The sequence below is a fragment of the Leishmania martiniquensis genome, chromosome 21 (genome assembly GCF_017916325.1).
Source record: "Leishmania martiniquensis isolate LSCM1 chromosome 21, whole genome shotgun sequence".
In the NCBI taxonomy this organism is placed as follows: domain Eukaryota; phylum Euglenozoa; class Kinetoplastea; order Trypanosomatida; family Trypanosomatidae; genus Leishmania; species Leishmania martiniquensis.
In genome coordinates, this window is record NC_090156.1 from 522,030 (window position 1) to 543,895 (window position 21,866).

Below are 21,866 nucleotides of genomic sequence, written 5' to 3' on the forward strand. Positions count from 1 at the left end.
GAACGCGACAGTCTGCGATGGTGAGAGACTGGTGGATGGGCACACGGCACCTTAGGAGAGGAGGCGAGACCGGCAGCAGGTCAGGCTTCCTTGTCAAGAAAGGCCTGCCTCGACTATCTTGCTCCGCACCAGGCACGTAAAGCGCTCTCTGTTGCACGTGCGCAGGTGCAGAGGAGGGGGTGGGACAGGGGTGTGGAGAGGAGGGAGGGAAGAGAAGGGGAAGCGACAGCATTAGAAAGACAACCAGCGCATGCAGGAGGAGCTCATCTAGTGTTGGATGCGATTCGAGCAGCCGCGCAAGTCGACACAGACTCCTGCGCCCTCGGAGGGATGACAGCGCGCTAATGTGACAACGTCGCGGATCCCTCTTTCCTCCTCAGTAACGCTCACCGCATCGGCTCACCATGGAGGTGACAGAGAAAGGTGCTGCAGAGAACAAAAAATAAGACCACCACAACCGCAGCTGCACTCCACCCGAATGTATGGCAGCCACCCCTCTCTCTCGCACCCCCATTCCCCCTCCCCGCCCACGCGCTATGCATAGCTTATATATATATATAGATGTGCGTGTGTGTGCGCGCGCGCTTCGTGACGGTGCGCTTGTGTTTGCGTTCTGTTTTTCCTTTCGTACCGCACCTCTCAACTGGATTAGGTGCAGTCAGAGAGGCGATACACGGCGACTCTCCCCTTCCCCCGCCCCACCACGTCACCCAACCCCCTCTGCCCTTGCGCTCGGGAAGAACGTGTCCGACGCGCCGCTGGAAGAGGTTCGCGGAAAAGAGGCAAGAGGCGAAGGGAGAGTGGAAGGAACGCAACAGCACGAAGGGAGGTGGCGAACGACCACCTACACACACACACACACAGACGACAGTCCCATGGCAGCGACCACATGACATGTGGAGGGGGCCGGGGCAGGAGAGAGGCGATGACAGAGGGGAGGGGCGCTGACAGGACGGAGCAGCGAGTGCAAGACCGGCCTATTCAGATAGGAAATGAACAGCACCAAGGACAGAGGGCGAGAGGCACTGCGCATGCAATGCGGAGACGGAAAGATGCAGAGAGAGAGAGGGAAAGAGAGCTGGCGAGGTAAGAGCGGAGGGGGCAGACACACACACACACACACGACAAATCTGACCGGCGCAGTGAAGGAAGTGCACGCGTGCACAGGCGCTGTGTGGGGCCTTTGCCTTTCCTCTCTCAGGAGAGCGTTTTTTTCCTTCATGAAGCGAGGAAAAGGGGCAACGTAATGCGCCGTCTCGATTGTGGAGTGGGTGGGTGGGGGGAGGAGGGGGAGGAAGGGGCAGGGCCGACTGCCGCCCCACCCCATCCCACCGCTTCTTTCCTTCCCTTGCTTCCCGCTTTTCGCCTCCCACTCCCGCGCTTTCACTCTTGGCCTTGTCCTCTTACTCACCACCCGCGCACGGGGAGCCCGAGAGAGAGAGGAAGCCTCTCCACCGGTTATGCCGGTGCCGAGCTCGGCGCCGGTGTGGTCACCGTCTTCTTCTTGCTGCCGTCACCAGCAAAGAAGGTGAAGTAGACCAGCATGAGCATGAAGCCGACGACGCCCACCATGACGATTCGGCCCTTGATCGAGTTCCACCACAACTGGTTGCGCAGATCACGGCTATTGCGTTGGAAGCCCTCCGCCTGGAACTGTAGATCATCGGTGGCTTGCAGTATGTCGTCGATGCGCTGGCCGCGCTGGATGACGCGCTCGACGTTGTCCAGAGCCAAGTTCTTCACCTCATCCACCGCCAGCTTAACCTTTTTCACTCTGTTGTCCGACGGGTCTGAGGCGCCACCGTTGCTCTGCCTCATCAGCAGCTCTCGCGCCGGTCGCACAAAAACGTCCACCAGTTTCGGATTCAACTTGGACGGCGGCTCCACGAACATCTTCTTGAAGAGCGCCGCCAGGTCGTCGAGTGCAACGTGCCCTTCTCGACGACTAACTCCCTTGGCACCGATAATACCGTAGCCGAGGGCGTCATCTGTCATGAGATGGTAAGAGAGGCTCACCTCCTGCGTCGGGTCGCTATCGGCTGTCACGTTGAGGAACGCGGAGGTGCGGAAGTGTGGAGCGCTGCAGCGGCTCACGAGGTCTGCCCATGCTGTCCCCGGGATCGTAAAGCCGTCCGTGGGGATAGTGGGTGTCTTGCACAGCATCACACGATCCACCAGTCGCACCACTACGGCACCGTAGAGTGCGTGAGACTCCTGGTCGGCGCTGCTGGCCATGACGCTGACAAACGAAACTGGACAACACAGAAGAGGCACAACGAAGGACAGGTCCGAGATGGGGAGCAGTGAGCGATATCGATAGTTGCGGCACAACACACTCCTGCGCTCGGGGGGGGTGTTGGTGGGGTAGAGATGCGTGTGAGTGGTGGGGAGAGCTGAGGGAGCGCTTCAGATCTGCTCACCAGAGAAAACAAAAAACGGCAGGTAACGGAGTGCGAAGAGATCGCCTGGATAAAACTGATGGCGATGGCAGTGGAAGGAGTGGGGGCACAGGCATGTTGGCGCGTGAGTGAGCGAGCACGCGTGCACGCGAGTATTTTTTTTGTGTGTGAGCCGCACAACGCGGGAAGGGGCCGAGAGAAGCAATACAATGCAGAAAATCGTAGCGAAATGGTCTGGAGAGTGACAGCGCGCGCCTTCGTTAGGGTCTGAGAGCGGCGGCATCTGAAACAAAGAAAAAGAAGAAGATGCCCACCACGCCAGCGCCCCAGATTAGAGACACCAAGCAACTGCAGCTGTGCGTCTTTTTCTTCGTCGAGCCGGTGCGCTTGGGTGCTCATGCCCGCCGCGCCTCTGCGGGTGACTCCCGCGTGCCGAGAGGCCGGACGATGATGCCAGCGGTGGCTCCCTCATCTCCCTTTTGGTTCGGCCGTTTTCCACCTCCTCTCTGTTTTTTTTCGGTCATCTCCTATTGCCGTGGTCGCTCTCTCCGCCGGGCCCGCGTGGAGAAGGAAGTGGGAAGGAAAGGAGAATGACAAGGCTGGTGCGAGGGCGAAGGGGCGGAGGGGAGGGGAAGGGGGTAAGGGCCGACTGACGGAGGCTCCGCTTATGCAGCACTGTGGGAAGGGGGGAGGAAGAGTTCCTCACTACCAGCACCATCAGTCGCCGCTACCCCCACTGACCTCTTGCACCAACACCACCACCACCACCACCGCATCGTCGTTGGCTCTTTCACTTGTGATAGGGGAGGGGGAGCACTGCAATGTGTTGCTCGGATAGGCGCCTTTGTTTTTTTCCTTTCTTGACGGCAACAGGTGCCGCGTGCACGACCGCAAAAAACAGCCCCACGTTAGGCGTATGTTTTGATGAATGACTGGCTGGCAGAGCAGAGAGGGCTGTAGCGATTCGCAACTTATTGCTGCTGTCACTGCAGGCGTGTCAGCGCGTCTGCTCATGCCTGTCTGTATGCGCTACCAATCAACTAAAAAGACACACGCCGATGCAAACGAAAACGCGAGCGCACACGCGCAACTGCGCAACAAAGGCGCCGAAAGGCACCGAGAAGGGGAAAGCAAGTGGGGTGCGGGAGGGCTTTACCGAAGGGAGCGGAATGGTGTCTGTCTTGTCTCCGTTCGTCTCTATGCCCCCCCCCCCCTATCTCTGTGCGTGTGCGTATGGCAAAAAAAAAGTACCACAACGGGCACCACCAGAGGTGAGGATAGCGGGGGAGGGGGAGCACGTGAACAGAGGGAGGGAGTGGCGGAGGGGTGAGAGGCAGCGCACACATGCTGAGGCGTATACTTCTACGAGTGCCTCTCTGAGGAGGAGGAGAGGCGGACTCCCCCTTCTCTCTCCCGTCTTCTGTCCACGTCACTGTCGATGCGCGACACCGCGAAGAAAGGATGCGCCACGCTTGCTACGCGCGGATCGCTACACCGTCGGCGTGGCGATCCGCGCGTAGCAAGCGTGGAAGTCCCTCACCATGCGCTCCACCACCTCCGCCGCGGTTAGAATGTCCTTACACGTGGACACAATTTGGCCAATCTCGAGTTCGCCATTGGCAACGTCGCCCTCAAAAATTCCCCTCTTTGTGCGGTTGGGGCCACGAAACTCCATCAGCTGCGCCTTTGTGGCGCCCGACTCAGAGAGGCGGCGGGCCTCCCTGCCGTAGTCATTCAGGATGAGACGAGTAGGCATGTACTGCTTCATGGTTAGCCACGTGTCACTTTCCTGCGCCTCCGTGCACCTCTTCTTGAATGCCGGCGCCGCCGAGCTTTCTTGCGTGATCGCGAAGCGCGTGCCCACCTGGACGCCCTCCGCACCAAGAGCCATAGCCGCGAGCATTGCTTGCCCGCTCGCAATGCCTCCCGCGGCAATCAGGGGGATCTCTGGCGAGAGAGCCTGACGCACCTGCGGAATCAACGCCATCGTGGTGATTTCTTCCTGCCCATTGTGGCCGCCAGCCTCGAACCCCTCGGCCACGACAGCGTTCACCCCTGCCTCCTCGCACTTGCGAGCAAGCTTGCTGCTGGGCACGACGTGCACCACCGTAATGCCGCGACTCTGGAGCTTCTTTGTCCATAACTTGGGGCTTCCGGCACTCGTGAACACGATTGGCACCTTCTCCTCGATGATGAGTTCCATGTGCCGCGTCATATCATAGCTCAGAGGGACGTTGACACCAAAGGGCTTCTGTGTGGCCTCCCTGCAGCGACGAAGGTGGTGCTTGAACACCTCAAAGCTCATGGAGCCGGCGCCGATGAGGCCGAGGCCGCCTGCGTTGCTCACGGCAGACGCCAGACGCCATCCACTGCACCAAACCATGCCACCCTGCACAATGGGGTACTGCACTCCAAAGAGTGACGTGACTCTGCTCTTTAGCATTGTGGCGACCGCCCTGGGCAGCGAGGTGGAAAAGGGCAGACGAAATGGAGAAGACGTGCGCTTGCCAGCCCAGGGGCTACAAGGGTGTGCGCGAGACAACAGGGAAGAAGAAGCGATCGATAGAGGAGCCGGTATATCACTGCTTCTGTGGGCGTGGAGGCAGGCAGTGCGAGAGAGAGGGAGAGGGAGCGAGAGAGAGAAACCGAGAGGAGGAGGGTGGGGTGGGGCGGGTTAACCAAAGGCGAAGGAGCATACAGTCAACATGAGGAAAGAAGCAACGAAGCGATTCTGATGGTGATGGCTAAGGATGTGCCTGGCGGATGTCTCGTCAGGCGTGTGCGTGCGCGGTGAGCGATATAGCTTGTGCTTCGCTCTCCAAACCTGTTGTGGCCTCGACCGTCGAAGGTAGACCACAGGTTGACCTCACAGACGCAAGCGCAGACACTAGATGAAGGCACGCGCAGGCTCACCACAGAGAGAACGACGCGAGAGAGGGAGGAGAGGATTCGGCTGAAGGTAAAAGACGGTATCTCATACATGCGCAGATGGACTGGAGCGAGAAGAGAGGCGGAACCCTTTCACACGCTCAGCCACGACAGCGGCGCCCACTTTCAAGGCCCTAATGCACTACGTTGCCCCCTCCCCCTCCTCCCTTGTGCGTGTCTGTCTCTGTATGTGTGTGTGTCGGCGCTGGTGGCGCGGATGGGCAGCGCAGCCCGGGAGAGACAACACGAGCTCCAGGGCAAGGTACGCTGCGCTGCGCCTACTCGTGATTCGCCATGGCGAACTATTTTAGCTCAGTGCTGGCACGCGCATTTCTTTTTTTTTGTTCGTATGCTCGAAACACGTCCCCGAACGCTCTCACTGTCATCGACTGTGAGGTGAGACACCACCGTCAACCACACTCGGCAAGCGTTAGGGCCACACGCGCCGCTGCCTACGCAAAACGGTCACGACCCCAAACGCTGCACACCACCAACTTCGCACGCCACCCCGTCAAGGCGAGTCACTTCCATCGATCCAGTCGGCACGTGGTAACTCTTGAGGTGTGGCGCAGGCACTGCACACCGATGGGCACCGTGAGGAGCGCGTTCGAGTCGCGCCAGAGCTTCGCCTCCAACCCTCCCCCCTTATACACACATGGATGGTGCCAATATGTGTGCGCGCAAGGCCGCAGGCCTCTTCCGACGCAACGTCGAGCAGGACCTGACCACAGACATTCCTGACGATGCGTTGCTCAGACGTTCCCTCCGATTGAGGCAAGGGGACCACGCCGAAACGCGGCGCGCTGGCGCGAGCCTCCCCCTCATCCCCCTAACGAGGGAACAGGTGAACGCCGTTGCGCATGGTCACATCAGAAGGCCCTTCCCCGGCTGATCCCTCTTACTCAAACACGAAGGGAGATCGACAGAGGGGGCATGAGTAGTGCCCCAGCATGATCCAGCGAAGGATGCACGATTCGTGAAAGCGATGACCGCAGTACACCTCCCGCACAGTTTTCGCATCCTTTGCTGCCTCTGAACCGTCACCGTGCGCTGGCGAGCAGACCGCGTCGGGGGCTACTGCGGCAGCGTCCGCGGGAGGCCTGCAAGAAGGCGAGGCAGGCGCTTGCGAGTGTGGCTGTACTGATGGCAATACCACCGCTGGGGCGTCGGTGACCGAGGCAGAGAGTACCGAAGGGCACGGCTCCGATTTCGGCACGTGTTCGCTACTCTCTGGGGAATGGGGCACTACGGACGTCCGGAACAGCGGCTCGAGGCAGATAGCGCACTCCTTCACCTCTGCAATCGGGTGCGGGGACGGGCTTGTAGCCCTGTCGGCCACGTCAGCCTCACCGCGGTCAGTGAAGGCGGCCGTAGTCACTAGAGTGGGCGCCAGCGACTCTACAACTTCAAAGGTGGAGATGACCTCCTCTGGAGCGAAGGGGGGGCAGCTGGGTGCGCACCACTCGCGTGCAGCGGTGGTGGCAGGCGTCGTGTCACCGAGCAGGTCCACCAGTCCGGGCAACTCAGAGAGATCCATCGCTGCAGTCATTGCGGCGGTCACTGTGGCTGGAACAGCAGGGAAGAGGTTCGCCATGCCCGCATTGCCACTCGCTGCAGTCCCGTCTGCATCGCCGAGGTTGATGACAACCGTGTGTACGTGCACCTGTGGGTTTGTCGCACCCTCCGTGTCGGTCCCGCTTCCGGCAGTAGGGGAAGAGAACTCTGACGGAAGCATTAGTTCGCAACGTTGGCAAAAAAACAAACAAAAAAAAAGAGGGCAGAGACGGAGAAATGAGCGGTGTTTTTTTTGTGTGTGAGTGTGTAGCAGCAGGGAAGGGGAGAAGGAGAGCGCTGTGTCAGTGAGGTGTGTGTGAGTGGGGTTGTACGCTAAGACGATGCGCGCGCTGGCAGCCACACCGAGATGAGTTCTTCATAAATGGATGCAAATATATACATATATATATATATACATATAACTATATATATGTATATATAATTATATAAATATATAAATATATGTATCTGTGTATATATATGATGTGTGCCCCGGAAGGCGGAGCGAGGGACGGAGGGAGGGAGGTGGGGGGGCAGAGTCAGGAGGTCTTTCTGTGTGTGCGCGTGAGATGCTTCCGTGTTTTCGTTGATGCGTGCAAGTGCTAGAGGGCAGGGGTGAGGGGGGGAGGAGGAGATGGTTGTAAGAGGACGAGGAGGGATGAGAGAGAGAGGTGCCAGGAGCGGCAGGAAACTGGAGCGTGGGCTCGGTGCCGGCTCGGGCACGACGGTCGACGTTGATGTGGTCCTCCATGGGCAGTATACCTGCGGTGTTCGTAGCCGGCAGCGCTACAGAGAGTTGCCATATCGGTTATGGTATCCACGAGGAAGCGCGAGATTTGACGCCGCAGGCACGAAGCGCTTTCTCAGAGGTGTGTGAGTCGTGAGGTTCGCAGCTGGCAGCTTCAGTCCCGCTCTTTGATAACCCTCGCCCGCCCACCACCACCCACCAAGGGAGCAACAACGACAAAAAAATGCAGCCCGGCAAGTGCAGCAGGCAGACGTACAGAGTTTCTACGAGCCTCGGCGCATACCCCGCGCTGCATGCCCACGCATACACAGAGACGGAAGAAACGCTGAGCACGACATCGACGAAGTTCCTTAGCGTGAGCAGCGATCAAAGCAAACGGCGACGAGAAAAGGGAGCGCGCCTTGAGCCGCCTCAGGGCGCACCCCAACTGCTCGGAGGTTAGGTGACAGCGGGTAGCGCCAGAGCAGCAAAGCATGCGCATGCAGGCTTGCTCATTGCAGGCCGACGATGCGCCTTTCTATCTGCTGGGTGGCCAAAGTAAGGCGAAGATGGCCTTGTGAGCGTCGTCAAGCCGCCTACAGGCACTGCTTCTATCGCCACTGCGGCTGATGAGAGAGGCACGTGATGCCGCGCGTGCGAGAGAGTTGTGGAGGCAAACGCGGCGGCGAAGGACAGCTGCTCGTCGAGCGCAGCGATCCCCTTCGCGAGGTCGTGAACAACCAACTCGCCCACGATGCCCTTCCCGTCGCCGCGTATGGCGAGCTTCGCCACAAGCGTTGCCACGAGAGGACACACGCGCAGTAGCAACCATGTTGGCGTCGTGGAAAGGCCTGCCAACGCGGCTTTACTTACTCGACAAGGTACGTCAAGGTGCAGGAACGGCAGCGAGGACACCAGCAAGGGTTCATCATTGTCTTGAAGATCGCAGACGCTGTCGCTTGGGCCAAGCCTCTGCTTCAAAGGCCATACCACCACTCGCCTTGCAGGTCGCCTCGCCGTGTACTCCTCGGGGCGGTGCTCAGCCTCCCTCCACAGAGAGCGGGGCGCAGGAACCCTCCCCACCTTCCCCCCCTCCCCACACACACAAACAGAGACACCGCACGCGCTGAGAGGCGCGCGCCTGTGCCTCCCTTCCTCCCCGCCATCGCGGTCCTCAGTGGCCTTTTCCAGGCTCCTAGTGCAGCGTGGGAGGATGCGCAAGTCACCTTTCTGGAGCCCCGCCGGGCGCGCTGGTTCTACAGCTGAGTGCGAAAAGCGGGAGAGTGTAGAAAGGGCACAGCGAGGCGGCGAGGACACCTCCTCTTCCAGCCCTCGCACACAACTGTACTGCTCAGCAGAGCCATGAGCTAGACAGCGGGTCAGACTCTCTGCCTTCTTCGTCTCAATTCTCAGTTATGTTACACTTATCACTGCGTCGCGGAACGATGCGAGCCGAGAGCGGTCGCCGACGTGTGTGTGTGTGTTTGCTGCCGCTGTTGTCTTGAGCCGACTGAGAGCAAAGCAGCTGCGGTGGGAGTGGGGGTATGGGCTTGCGCGCGCCATGAGCGCGCAGGTGCGAGCGTGTTGCGCACACATCTCAGTGAGCCGCACAGTATATTTGGGTGGCAAAACAGCACGGGAAGCGGTGGCATGCTGCGCACCGTCGGCGCTCGATTTGCGCGGCCGACACAATGAGGCAGGAGGTCGCCCTCACACATGCTCACGCGCACACACGCGAGTGGCACTCGTCTACCCGCACGCCCACGTAGGATGTAGACATGGAGGGAGAGGTCGAGAGAGCGAGGGAGGGAGGGAACACTGACTGGGAAAGCCTCTCCGGTTTCTTGCCGCTTCTCCATCGACGTTACCGACAGCGCTGTCTACACCGCGCTGGCCAAAATACCCAGCTGCTGCAGCATCGTCACCAGTGCGGCATCACCTGCAGTCACCAACTTCGCGGAGGCGGCCTCCTGCACCAAACTCTGCACATCCTTCTCCAGGGTAAAGCCGCCCCGTTCTCGAAGCTTGGCCGACAACTGCGCCTGCACGAGCTCGGCCTTCTCCTGCTTCGCAAGTCCGTCGTTGAACTGCGTGCGGCGCTGCTGGTGAAGCTTGTCGAGGGCGGCCTCCCGGTTGCTTAGCGCACTGCGTGAATCCTGCGCCTCCGCCGTGAACGCCGGGGCACCGTCGATCGTGAGCTTCGCGTACACCTGTGTTTCCGTGACATTAGTGGCCTGCCCGCCTGGGCCGCTGGCGCGTGCGGTGTCGAACGCAACGCTGCAGCGCTTCGCGTTGTGCACTAAAGCAGCAGAGACAAACGGGCACGCACTCGTCAATGTGAACGAAGAGGTCGCAGTACTGATGCCAGCGCTACCGCTTTCCCCTCTAGCCACCCCACTCGACAGCCACAGCGCAAAGGCATAGCCAAACGGCCCCGGTGAGGTGGAAAAGGGCAAGGCGTCTGCTGCGGCGGTTACGTGCGCCCTGTCACGTTGTCCAGCGACCATTTCCACCTGAAAGCCGAGGTCTACAAAGGACGCGCGCAGCGCTGCTGCATCGCCTGTGAATACAACAACTGCGTCGTAGTTCGAGTGCGGCACACTGCTCATAACGTAGCGTCGCACCACCGCCACGTATGCCGCAGCGGCCGCAGCGCGGTCACGCGCCGCTGTCTCCCAAGCCGCCTTCTGGAGCTCCTGGTATTTGGCCTGCAGCTCCGCGAAGGCTTGCTCGGCTGCCTCCTGACTCGCCTCGCTTGCTGCCGCGGCGGTGCCCGTGCTCACCGCGTCATCGCCCTTGGCGCCCCCACACAATCGACTGACGTTGCTGCAGGCAAGTGAGAACTGCAGCAGTGGATCTCGGCGCCGCATGCGGTCCACCTTTCGCTGCAGGGAGCGCAGTGCATCCTCGCGCTCATGCAGCTGCTGCTGCAGAGCCGCGAACGTAGTGGTGCCCGGGGCGGCGCTCGACTGCGCAGCTGCCTTGAGCTGCTCCACCTCAGCCTTCAGCTGCCTGTTCAGCTGTGTGAGTTGTTTTACGCTCTTGCTGCTCTCTCGCAGCTCCATGTTGTCGGAGGTGAGCAGCATGACTTCCTGCTCCGCCTTGGCCAGTTTGTTCCGGAGGCTCGCCTCGCGCACGGTCAGCTCCTGGTGCTCCCGCTGCAGTCCCTCGAGCGTGGATTGGACGTGGTTGTATTTCGCGCGGTATTCGTTCTTGCGACCGCGTAGAGTTCGGAGCTCGTCGAAGAGCGCCTCGATCTCAGGGCCGAGGTTGACCCTCCGCAGCTCGTCCAGGGAGGGGCCGCCGTTGGGTCCGCCCCCGTTTAGGCGCTTGGAGTTCAACGCGGCGGCACTGCCAAAGAGGTCCTGCCGGGAAGGCGACGCCGCAGACGCACTTGTTGGCGCAGGATTCGCTGCCGCTGTGGCGGTGGAGGCGGAAGCGGAGGGGGGGGTGGGCGGTGGGGGTGCCTGCTGGTGCATCTTCATGAGCTGCTCCAGCACTTGCGTGTTCTTCTGCGTCAGCTTGCCGAGGCCGGGGACTTTGCTCATCATCTTCTGTAGTGCCATGGCCTGCTGCACCATCTGCTCCTGCGTCTCCTTTGGCTGACTGTTGAAGACCTGCTGCAAGGCCTGGAGCTTTTGGAGGTCGAACCTGGGAGGAAAGCTGGGCGGCACCGAAGTGCCCGGGTTCTCACTGGAGGTACGGTTAGCGTTGCTCGCGTTACTGCCGATCGTCGCGGAGGAGGCACCGGCCCCACCCGTGTTGCCTCGCTGCTTACCGAAAGGACTGAAGAAGGCGCGGCGAGCGGCGAGGAGTGCGACAGAGCCGGTCGCGCACCTCGAGGGGTGTGGTGCCGCCGTGGCAAGCACGCGCAACTGCGGCTTCGGCATCTGTGTGTTTCGACGCAGCATCGAGCGAACAAACACCAGTTGCTCACCGCTGCACACAGGCTAAGAGAGAGGGAGGGAGCCCTGTCACACTCCACAGAAAGCGCGCCTTTCCACGCGCTTCCGTTGGAGCGCTTGCCGTGATGGAAGGAGGCTGTGAAGCACTCGGTCAATGGAAGGGCTCGCCGAGGAGGAAGAACACCACGGAGCCACTCGCGCCACAAAAACGCGGGCCTCCACGATGCAGTGCGTAGCTGTAGGGCTGTACAACTGAGCTCGGCATGAGAGGGAAAGCAGTAGAAGTGCCGGAGAGGCGTGTGTGTATGTGCGTGCGTGTTTGAGAGAGAGAGAGTCAATGAAGGGAAGAAAAAGCGGAGGGCGAGTACGGCGAAGGCACAGTTGTCGAAGGAAGCGGGAGTGACGCCGCTGAAAAGGATGTCGACCTGCCTGAGCATGTTCATGTAACGACACATCATAGCCGATCGTGCGAAGGGGAAGGGGCGATGGGGGGCATGCATGACTCTGTGCACACTGGCAGCAAGCGACCGGAACACGGGCGTATTGATCCCTTTCGCCGTCTTCGCTCCACTGATCATGTGTTGTGCGTAGGCCAGCCACGTCTGTGTGAGCAGCATGCTGCGAAGCGGCAGAGAGTGAGGAGGGTGGCAGACACGTCCGACCCCACCTTTCCCTGCTCTACCCCCGCTACCTCCAAATCACGCAGAGAAGGGCTCGTTGCACACGAATTAAGGTTTAGACAGCACCAATAGATGAAGCAGCAGAGAGGCCTCCCTATCACACCGCATACCCTCTTGCTAAGCGGCGAGAGCGGAGCTGCCATCTCAGACTGGCGACGACTCTGCTGCATCTGTCGCGGCAGTAGCCAAGTCGGGCACGAGGCCCCACTCCTTCTTGGCGGCCAACAAACTCTTCGGGTACGCAGCCGGGTCTTCACGACGCTCGACCCACGCCGCCAGCCCAGGTGCGTCGCTGCCCATGTATCTCGGGTCCAGCCCAACGTCGTCGCCCTCCATGCACCAGACTGCCTCTGCCATGAGGCGCCAGCAGTTTGTCTGGTTGGTCAAGAAGGACTGCATCGTGTAGACGGTAGTCAGCAGCAGGTCTCCCGCCTCCAGGGCGGAGGACACGAACGGGTTCACGTCCACAATGATGGAGGCACCGGTCACTGCATCCTTGCCTGGAAGCTTTCCGAGCGGCGAAAGTTCCGCCGGATCCTCCGTGTAGCATCCGTCCCCGCGGATACAGTCGCCCTCCACCTCCCACTGCCCGTACGTCTTGCGCAGCTGCGTGTATGTGTTGTGGCTGTTGCTGCTGCGCACCAGCAGCGGTGTGCCCATGTGAAGCGGGGTGTCGTGCAGCGGCACTAAGGCGATAAGCGCAAGTTTCGTGCCGCGATTCATCAGTACGCTCGGCATGCGAAAGCCGAAGGCCTCGCCGGGAGCACCAAGGTGCAGCGTCTGCAGGGTCGCCACCTTGACGGCACCGCCGAAGACTTGGCGCACCGTCGCCATGACACTTGTGCCGCCCACTGCGTTTCGAATCGTATCGGTGTGATGGATGTTCGGCGGTGGCAGCTCGGCACCGCTTGCGGAAGGGTACGGCACCCCCATCGCGAAGCCGTTCAGCTCCGCCTGACGCGTGCGGTCCTCGTCCAGCGTGTACCCGCAGGCGTGCATCTGATTGGCGAGGTCGTCGAGAGCGGCATTCACCACATCGCGCGGTATGATATTCTTGAAATAGAGGTAACCGTCCTCGTCGAGCCGGTAGCGCAGCTTTGGAGGGTCGTAGAAGATCTCGTTGGAGGGGAGCAGTGGCAGCAGCTCGGTGCCGAGGGCGAGACGCCCGGTGCCTACGGGGTACGACAGCCTGCCATGCAACAAGACGCGGATACAGCGCATACCTTCGCGCGTGTGCCGCTTTGAAATAAGCGCATGGGGGAAGCCGAAAATGCGTGAAAGGGGTGGAGAAGCAGAGTGGCGATGCATCATTCATGAGCTCAGCGGAGGACGCGCACATCACTCTCCTCCGCCGGATAACGCTGTTCCTCAAAGATGACGGGACGCGCACGCATCTCGCTGCGCATGAGAGCACGAGAAAAGAAATGACGAGGACGAGGACGAGGAAGAGGGAGGGAGGACGGGAGAGAGAGGGAGCACAATGGTGACATTTTCTCCACTCTTCTCTTTTGATTCCTTTTTTTTCTTTCGAGGTGGGGGGAGGGGCCCAGTGGCAGCGGCCGACCACTTCACATGGGACAGCGACATCGGCGGCATTTACAAGGACAAAAAACGAGCACCAAAAGCAACAGCGCGCCACTTCCACACGCAAGCACATCCACAGTAGCGCGGCCCAACTCATGCGCCAGCTCTCTGGCGCTTCCACGCGGTATTCTCGCCGAGCAGAAATGGCGCCCTGTGCGTGTTAGCGCCGGGTCATGAGCGCCTTTGTGGAGTTGCCATCGCGGTGCTGCTCGGGCACAGGCACCTTTACTGGAGTCAGATACAGTCCACTACGGAGATAAAGCCACCACTGTGGAGCTGATTGAAGTCTTTCTCACCTTCGGTGCGTATGCCACTCACTTGATGGCGCAGTAAGATACTAATGCCCCGACTCTCGTCATGAAGCACTATCTGATTGTCGTCGCGGTGCTCCTCAACGAATGAGTTAACGGCGTGGTGGTGACTGTCGTACTCCGTCCAGCGGCGGTGAAACGCCACATTTTTACTAGTCAGCATATCCACACCGATGCAGTTGTCACACATAAAAGTGCCTTCATTAAACTTCCACGCTATCATAGAGCTGGACGCTCGCGTGATGCAGTCTTTGGCATGCACCTCAGCAAACGGTGATGCCGCGATGCAGAGTGCCAGCAGGACGGCCACCGCCAGCGGCAGAATCGAAGGAAGCGCAGCAGGCAGGCGCGCGCGGCGGCGAGGAAGGCTGGGCTGCTGCCGCAGGGAGATCCAGCGTGGGAGGGACATTGTTTGCTGTGGCAGGGGAGGAATGAAACGGACTTTTCGAGATGGGCAACGAGCAGAAGATGAGCTCCTCTAATCAGCACAAGAGAGGAAACGTAGGCGCGCGCGCGTGCGTAAGACGACACAGGGTAGAGTTCCTGCAGCCGCTTCCGTGCAGGTGGGGTGAGGAAGGCGAACAGAGAGAGAGACAGTCCACCAGCTTAGAGGACACTGTGCACACATACACGCACAAGCACACAGAGGGAGAGAGACAGAGCGCTCTCTCTGTCTCACTGTGTCACTTTTGCCCCCCACTCCCGTGCAGAAAAATCGGTGGTGCACGTTACCTCACCACAGCGTCACACAGGATGGCGCCGCTTAGGCACATTTTTAGCCTCCGCCCTCCCCAGAAGCACGCGAGAAGAGTACTTTGAGCCCTCCCGCCTCCACCCTTTTTCTGCTCTCTTGCCCCGAACTACTTGACTGATGCTTCTTATCAAGTGCTTCTTTCGGCAGCGAGCAAGAGGAAACGAAAGGACCCAGCAGCGCCCGCCATGCACGCGCTCCGATCTTCAACGGGCTGGCCTCGCCTACTGGCTGGGTGACTTGCGCATCCTCCCACGCTGCACTAGGAGCCTGGAAAAGGCCACTGAGGACCGCGATGGCGGGGAGGAAGGGAGGCACAGGCGCGCGCCTCTCAGCGCGTGCGGTGTCTCTGTTTGTGTGTGTGGGGAGGGGGGAAGGTGGGGAGGGTTCCTGCGCCCCGCTCTCTGTGGAGGGAGGCTGAGCACCGCCCCGAGGAGTACACGGCGAGGCGACGGGCGAGGCGGGTGTGCAGAACTGGAGACGCGGGCCGTGCCCGAACGGCTGCGTCCGCGTTGCTCTGACGTGTGCTCTTGACTGCACTGCACCGTTCGAAGGGGGCCTGTGTGATGGGGCCAGCTGGGGTGGAGTTAAGCTCACGTGCAATACGGCAGGGAGAGTCAGCGGGTACACACAAGAAGGCAAAATGAGTGCATCGCAGGCAGCCGCAGAGGGCCACGGCCGTGCGCAGCGAAGATAAGCAAGCTCAGTGAGGCGTTTGCGGAAGCCGACCCGACAACGAACAGAGGTACACCTTTAGCGAAACATTACGTGGTGTCGCACAGCGACAGAAACGAAAGGCGCTCTCGCCGCTGTGCACACATAAGGCATGGGTGTGCGTCGCGGCAGATGGACGCCACGGTCGCCCCTCGTTTACCGCCCTCCAGTTTCTTCCTCTCCCTCCCGATCCTAACTTTGGCGCCTCGCCGCTGTCCCGCATCCCTTTGCAGCACTGCAACGTTCATGAAACATACACACACACACACAGACACACACACACAGACACAGATACACACACACCGGCGCAATGCCTCTTGCTCACCCTTTAATGAGTGAGATAAAGAGAGGGGTTGTCACGGTGAGAGGTGGGCGTCTGCGGGGCGTCATGCGCCTGCCCTGCCTCAGGTGCCGCCGATGTCACGTTGTCGAGGTCGCTGAAACGAACGCCCTTGCGGGATGCTCGCGCGTCAATTTCGCCAGAGGAGCGGGGCCATGAAGAGACGGACGTAGGGGACGCGTCGCCTTCGGTCGGTCTTGCCCCGCTCGACGGCGTGTGTGACTGATGAACAATGGAGGTGCGCGGACTGCGTGTTTGGCCATCGACGTCGTCGCCGTCGGGATTCGCTGCGACGCGTGCTTCGATGTGTTGGTGCCGAGGGCGACGACGCTCGCTGCATAGCCGGCGCTGCTCCTCTGCTGCCTCAGCGAGTTGTTTTCCTATCAGCCGCCGGAAGCTGCGCGGCAGCAAGACGAGGGTTGAGGTAACGTCCTGCACCTTGCAGACCCCAACGAGCTGGTGGGCCTCCTCGAACATGTTGTTGCGGAGGGAGATGATGATGAACTGAGCCCCGCGTGCCTGGCGCAGCACGTAATTGGCGACAATGGAAACATTTCGGAAGTCCAGCGCCGCGTCGATCTCGTCCATCACGTAGATCGGCGTGGGCTTGATGTAGTGGAGGGAGAAGATGAGGGCCAGGCTCGACAGCGTCTTCTCGCCGCCGGAGAGGTTCGATATTTGCTTCCATGACTTTTTTGGGGGGCGAACCACAAAGTTGATGCCTTCGAACGGGTCGTTCACGTCCACCAACTCCATGTCGGCATCGCCGCCGTGCGTGAGTAGCTGATAGACCTCCTTCAGTCGCTGTCGGATGTGCTCAAAGGCGTGCATGAAGGCCTGACGGCGCGAGTCCTTGAGCGCCTGCAGTGCGCGTTCCGCCTCGTCGGAGATGAGCTTCTTTGCCTCGTAGGCGGCCTTCGCTTCACGATGCGCGACATCGCGCTCACGCCACAGTGCAACGGCGCGAAAGTCAATTTCACCGTGCAGCCGCTTCGTCTCCTCGCTAAGAGCTTTGGCGAGGTGCACTGAGCGGTCATAGTCGCAGCCGTCTAGCTCCTCAGGGGTGAGGCGGAAGGTCATGTTGCGCAGCTCGACATGCGCTCGCTTCGACGGTGGCGGCACCGGCACGCCCGCAGAGATGCCGCGCGCTGATGACGCTGGCAGCGCTGCCTCACCGCTACCTCGACTAGAGTGCGCGCGAACACGCTTCCGGCCATGCGCCGCTACGCCCTCATCCGCATTGTCATCCTCTTCGCTGTCGTCATCGACCTCCGTATCCTGGTCTTCTGCATCCTCGGCGTCGCCTTGCCCGAGCGTCTCCTTGCCGTACAGCTCGGCGTTCTCTCGGATCTTCTCCTCGCAGCCCTCAATTTTCTGCTGGAACTTTGACAACTCCTGCAGCGCGTCCGCAATCTTCGCCGCCTCCGTCTGCCGGTAGCGCTGCTCATCGTCCAGCGTTTTCTGGGCATTCAGCGCGGCGCCGTTGGCCGCTGGCACGGCGGCGCGGGCCTCCTCGGCGGCCGCCTGCGCACTTGCCAAACGCGCGTCAGCTTCACCCAGCTCCTTTACGAGCCTCTCTAGCACCTCCACGCACTCCCTCACCTTCTCCTTGGCGTTGTCCTGCGCCTCCTCTTCCAGCTTCTTGAGCTGCTGCTCGTAGTCGGCGATGTCAGCGGTCTTGCGATCCTGCGTGGCCCGGTACTTCTGTGCTTGCCGACGACACGCCCGCAAGCTCGCTTCCTCGGCGTCCGCGCGCTCCTGCTGCGCCGTGAGCGACGCAGACACCGTCTTGAAGCGCGCGCCTCCTGCCTCGTCGACCTCCGCCTCCAGAGCCTCCACCTCGGCGTGATGGGCGATATAGGCCTTCTCGGCCTTCTGCAGCACTGCCTCGCAGTCGTCCACAGCCTGCTCGCACTGTGCTCGCTTTCCTTCCTGCTCTTGCGCAGACTGGGCGAGCTCGGTGCGTAACGATGCAAGACGCACGGCATCTCCGTCCACCTTCGCGACCAGGGTGCTCAGCTCATGCCGCAGCTTGCGCAGCTTCTCTGGGTACACCTGGGACTCCTGTTCGTGCAGTTGGTGCAGCCGCACGTTCAGCGCACGCTCCTCCTCAGCGGCCTGCACCAACTCCTGCTGCAGGCGCTGCAGGTCTTCCTTGATGGACTGCTTGTCTTGCGGTGAGCGAGCGGCCTTCAGCTTCGCACCGCGCGGTGCCGCCCCGCCGCCCGTGATCGTGCCGCTCGGCTCCACTAGCTCGCCCTTGACGGTGACAACGCGATACCGCTGCTGGTGTGATGCACGCCCCGTCGAGGAAGATGAAGCTCCGGTGGCCACCTCGCTGCGCGCGCCACCGCCAAAAGCCGTCTCGCGCGCCTCCGTTAATGTTTCCACGACAAGAGTGTCACGCACGGCCTGATAGAAGACGGATCGGAACTTGGGGTTGGTCGGGTGAATAAGGTCGAAGAGACGGCGTGCCTTTGGATTCGGACACTGGAACGGCTTCGCCATTCGCGGCCCCACCTCCCGCTCCACCTCGCTCACCACCATCATCGTTGCCCGGCCGATGTTGTTCTGCTTGAGCAGCTCCAACGCCGCTATCGCTGTCTGGCGGTCTTCGACGACGTGGAAGCCCCACGCGTTGCTGGCGACCCCGGCTGCGACGTCGTACGGGTCGTCGATGCGGCCGAGTTGGCGCAGCGTGCCGTAGTAGCCCTTGAGGGAGCGCTGCGCCAGCAAAAATTCCATCGCGCGGTCGTCGGCCTCGCCGTCGCGGTAGGCGTTCTTACGTTCTTCAATGGTGTTGTGGATGGCGTACTTGCGGCGCGCGCTCTCGCTGATTTGGTCCTGCACCCGCAGCACCTCCTCCTGCAGGTCCTTGCGGTCGGCATCCCGCAGAAGACGCTTGAGCTCCGCCACGCGGGCCTCGTTGCGCGCTGTCGACGCCGCCAAGTCTGTCACCTGCTGCTGCTTCTTCTCGGCGTTATCTGCCAGCGCGCCTAGCCGGCTTTGTACGGTGCGCAGTTGCTCCTTGGCCTCCGTCACGGCGCGCTTGTACGGCGCAAGCTGCCCCTTCTTCTCCTCCAACTGCTGGCGAAGGGGGCGTAGCTTTGGCAGCAGCTCGTCCGACAGCATTTCGTGCTCCAACTGCAGCCTTGCGACGCCCTCAGCTGCCTCTTTGCGGTTCTGTTGGTGGATCGCCGCCTCGCGCTCGGCGTCCTGCTGGTGCAGAATCGCCCGCTGCAGTTCCTCCTTTGCCTTGCGCAGTTCGTCGGCCACTTTCTTGCGCGCCTTCTCCTCCTGGTCCGCGCCAGACTTGACCTGCTCGAGGTGCGCCTCGACAGATTGTCGGCGAGTCCGGACAGCGTCGCGGGCTCGCTGCGCCTCGGCGACGTGCTTCTTCGCTGCGGCGAACGCCTCCTCCACCTTTGCCTTTTGTTCCCGCCGCTGGGAGACCTCTTCCGCCATCGATCGGATGCGCGCATCGATGTCCGCCAAGAGCCGCCGCGGCTCCTCTAGCCTCTCCTCGATGCCCCGCATGCGCAGCTGGCACATGACGATGAGCGTCTTCTGGAGTTGGTTATCCTTCGTGACAAAGGACAGCGTCGAGCTCTTCGCCTCGTCTAGCGCCTCGCGCTCCGCTTTCAGCTTGCGCTCCCTGTCCAGCGCCTCAAGCCGGGCCAGCTGCGCCGTTTCCGCGGCGGCGGTCATGTCTGAGATTCGACCCACAAATTCACTGGTGCCGATGAGGTCGTCGAGGTACTCCAGCAGCCCCTCCTCGCCTTCTTTCTCGGCCTTCGGCTTCATGAGCGCGATTTGTTCCACCTCGCCTTGCAGGATGAGGAAGCGATTGTGATCGAGGTCGACGTCTTGGGCGATGAGGCACTCCATAACATCTTTCTGTGTGCGACGGACACCGTCAATGTAATACTGAGACGCACCGGAGCGGAACACCTCTCGTTTGATGCTCAGCTCGCTGCCGGCAACCTCCTGCCGCTGCTCCGAGTCCTTCTCCTGGGCGGCGGTCTCTGACAGACGGACAAAGTTCACCGTCACGGATGCGTAGAGCAGGTTCGGATGAGCGGCAGAGTTGTGGATCACTTCCGACAGCTTCTCCAGTCGTATCTTCTTCGCGCTCCGACCAAAGACGAAGAGCATGGAGTCAATAACGTTTGACTTCCCAGACCCGTTCGGGCCGATCACTGCCGTGAACGTCTTGTGGAAGGGTCCGATGCGGTGGGTGCCGTAGTATGACTTGAAGTTCTCCACGTCAATATCGCGAATGACAAGACGGGTGCGAGGCGTCACTGTATCACCGTCATTGTCACTGCGGGCGCCTTCTCGATGCGCCAGATGCGTGGTGGCTATGGGCGGATGAGCGAGCTCCAGCTCCGTCCCGCTCGTCCGAGCCGACGAGAAGTATGGCGGCGTGCAAGTCGACAGCCGTGCCGCGGACGACGACGAGGAGCTGTCATCGTTGTCACCGCCGTCTTTGGTATTGTGTCCTTCCTCATGAGCTGCATCGTTCTCAGAACCTTCTTCTGAGCCTTCGCGAGCCCCTGGCGCGGCTTCGTCGTTGCCCCTGACGGCGTCGTCGAGTTCATCGCCTTCTCGCTCACACGCTTCTTCCTGCTGCCGCGTTTCTGCCACCACCGCCTCGCGCACGTCCTCTGCGCGGGTGTCACCCGCTTCCTCATCCTCTCTGCGCTCCTTCTTCACAGACACCGTCTCATCGTCGGCCGGCCGCTTCGCCGCTGCCCTGACGGTTTTGCGGGCATTTCCCTTCCTCGGCGGCATTTTGTGTGTGTCTATAGCTGCGCAAAGAGCCGTCGTGCTGTCGCTCTGACGCCTCTGGCCCACTGCCTCTTCCCTTCTGCGTATGTGTGTGTGTGTGTGTGTAAGTGTCACCCTCCCTCTTTCTCTATAGCAACAGCAACAAAATAGGGTCCGTGGCGGATCGATAAAGGGATGTGCGAGAACAGCCACCGACCATAAGGCTTTATCCACTCTCCAACACGCACGCACGCATATATATATATATATATGCCGTCTCGCTTCTTCCACTCTCGCTGGCTCCTTGCGTGTCGAGATGCGTGTATGTGTATGTCTATGTTAGCGTCCCTTTCCCTTGCTGCTCCCCCCTCCACACAGACACACTTTGTTGGCTTTTCCTGGGCGAGACGTCAACGTAGCGTGGCTGCGGGATGCCGCATAAGGGCAGCCTCTGGGACGGGAAAGCACTTATCTTCAAGGTGGGAGCGGCGACACGCGAGTTCGTGGCGATACGGTGAAACAAGCCTGCAGAGAAAGGGAGGAGGAGGAGGGAGTAGGATGACAGATATTATATAACACGCCACGAGCATGCGTTTCTGCGCACACGGCGCACCATCACACTCTCCGCGGGACAAGAGCCTTGCGCGAGCGCCTTTCCTTCCTTTGGTCAACTGTCTGCAGAAGCGCCCGTTCGTTCATCTCCGCATTTTATCCGCCCTGCTCTGCTTTTCTCACTCTTCATTGGCTATCGACTTCGCTTTGTGTGCGTGTTGGGGGGGGGTAGCGGCGGCTTCGGTAAAGTGAGCTGCACACGACGCGAGGAATGGCCGGACCAACACATCGGCCGGGGGCATCCAGGGCGATGGGGTACGCGACGCGTAGCCACACATTTGAAAACGGACACGCGTCCCTTCCCTTCCCCCCTCACACCCCTACACCGCTCGACCTCCTCCTACTTGAAGTTCTGTCGCCTTTACTCTCTCCCCCTTCCCGCCCTCTGCACCTGCCGCCTGCACGCAGCCCACTCAAGGTGCGGGCTTACATGCGGCGGCTTGCGAAGCCCACATGTGCGTGACGCGTGAAGGATACCGTAAAGCAGCCTGTTCACCAGCCTCGTCCTCATGCCTTCCCCCATACATCCCTCCGCTCCCTGACTGCGACGACCATCCCCTCCTTCACACACCTGTTGCTCACAGGCACATG

General features: G+C 60.8%; 7 protein-coding genes across 7 annotated transcripts; all 7 read right to left on the reverse strand.

The window, feature by feature from the left end:
* Positions 1-1,458: 1,458 nt before the first annotated feature.
* On the reverse strand, positions 1,459-2,235 carry LSCM1_04730 (uncharacterized protein; the record flags this gene model as incomplete). The annotated part of the gene is made up of 1 exon (XM_067322224.1): positions 1,459-2,235. The coding sequence occupies one exon, from the start codon at positions 2,233-2,235 to the stop codon at positions 1,459-1,461; it is 777 nt and encodes a 258-aa protein (XP_067179021.1).
* A 1,653-nt stretch (positions 2,236-3,888) lies between these two features.
* On the reverse strand, positions 3,889-4,842 carry LSCM1_04731 (uncharacterized protein; the record flags this gene model as incomplete). The annotated part of the gene is made up of 1 exon (XM_067322225.1): positions 3,889-4,842. The coding sequence occupies one exon, from the start codon at positions 4,840-4,842 to the stop codon at positions 3,889-3,891; it is 954 nt and encodes a 317-aa protein (XP_067179022.1).
* Positions 4,843-6,225: 1,383 nt separating this feature from the next.
* Positions 6,226-7,062, reverse strand: LSCM1_04732 (uncharacterized protein; the record flags this gene model as incomplete). The annotated part of the gene is made up of 1 exon (XM_067322226.1): positions 6,226-7,062. One exon carries the CDS (start codon positions 7,060-7,062, stop codon positions 6,226-6,228), a length of 837 nt encoding a protein of 278 aa, XP_067179023.1.
* Positions 7,063-9,488: 2,426 nt separating this feature from the next.
* LSCM1_04733 (uncharacterized protein) lies at positions 9,489-11,519 on the reverse strand (the record flags this gene model as incomplete). The annotated part of the gene is made up of 1 exon (XM_067322227.1): positions 9,489-11,519. One exon carries the CDS (start codon positions 11,517-11,519, stop codon positions 9,489-9,491), a length of 2,031 nt encoding a protein of 676 aa, XP_067179024.1.
* Positions 11,520-12,337: 818 nt separating this feature from the next.
* Positions 12,338-13,414, reverse strand: LSCM1_04734 (uncharacterized protein; the record flags this gene model as incomplete). Its single annotated transcript, XM_067322228.1, has 1 exon — positions 12,338-13,414. The coding sequence occupies one exon, from the start codon at positions 13,412-13,414 to the stop codon at positions 12,338-12,340; it is 1,077 nt and encodes a 358-aa protein (XP_067179025.1).
* A 597-nt stretch (positions 13,415-14,011) lies between these two features.
* LSCM1_04735 (uncharacterized protein) lies at positions 14,012-14,497 on the reverse strand (the record flags this gene model as incomplete). The annotated part of the gene is made up of 1 exon (XM_067322229.1): positions 14,012-14,497. The coding sequence occupies one exon, from the start codon at positions 14,495-14,497 to the stop codon at positions 14,012-14,014; it is 486 nt and encodes a 161-aa protein (XP_067179026.1).
* A 1,384-nt stretch (positions 14,498-15,881) lies between these two features.
* Positions 15,882-20,687, reverse strand: LSCM1_04736 (uncharacterized protein; the record flags this gene model as incomplete). The annotated part of the gene is made up of 1 exon (XM_067322230.1): positions 15,882-20,687. One exon carries the CDS (start codon positions 20,685-20,687, stop codon positions 15,882-15,884), a length of 4,806 nt encoding a protein of 1,601 aa, XP_067179027.1.
* Positions 20,688-21,866: the final 1,179 nt, after the last annotated feature.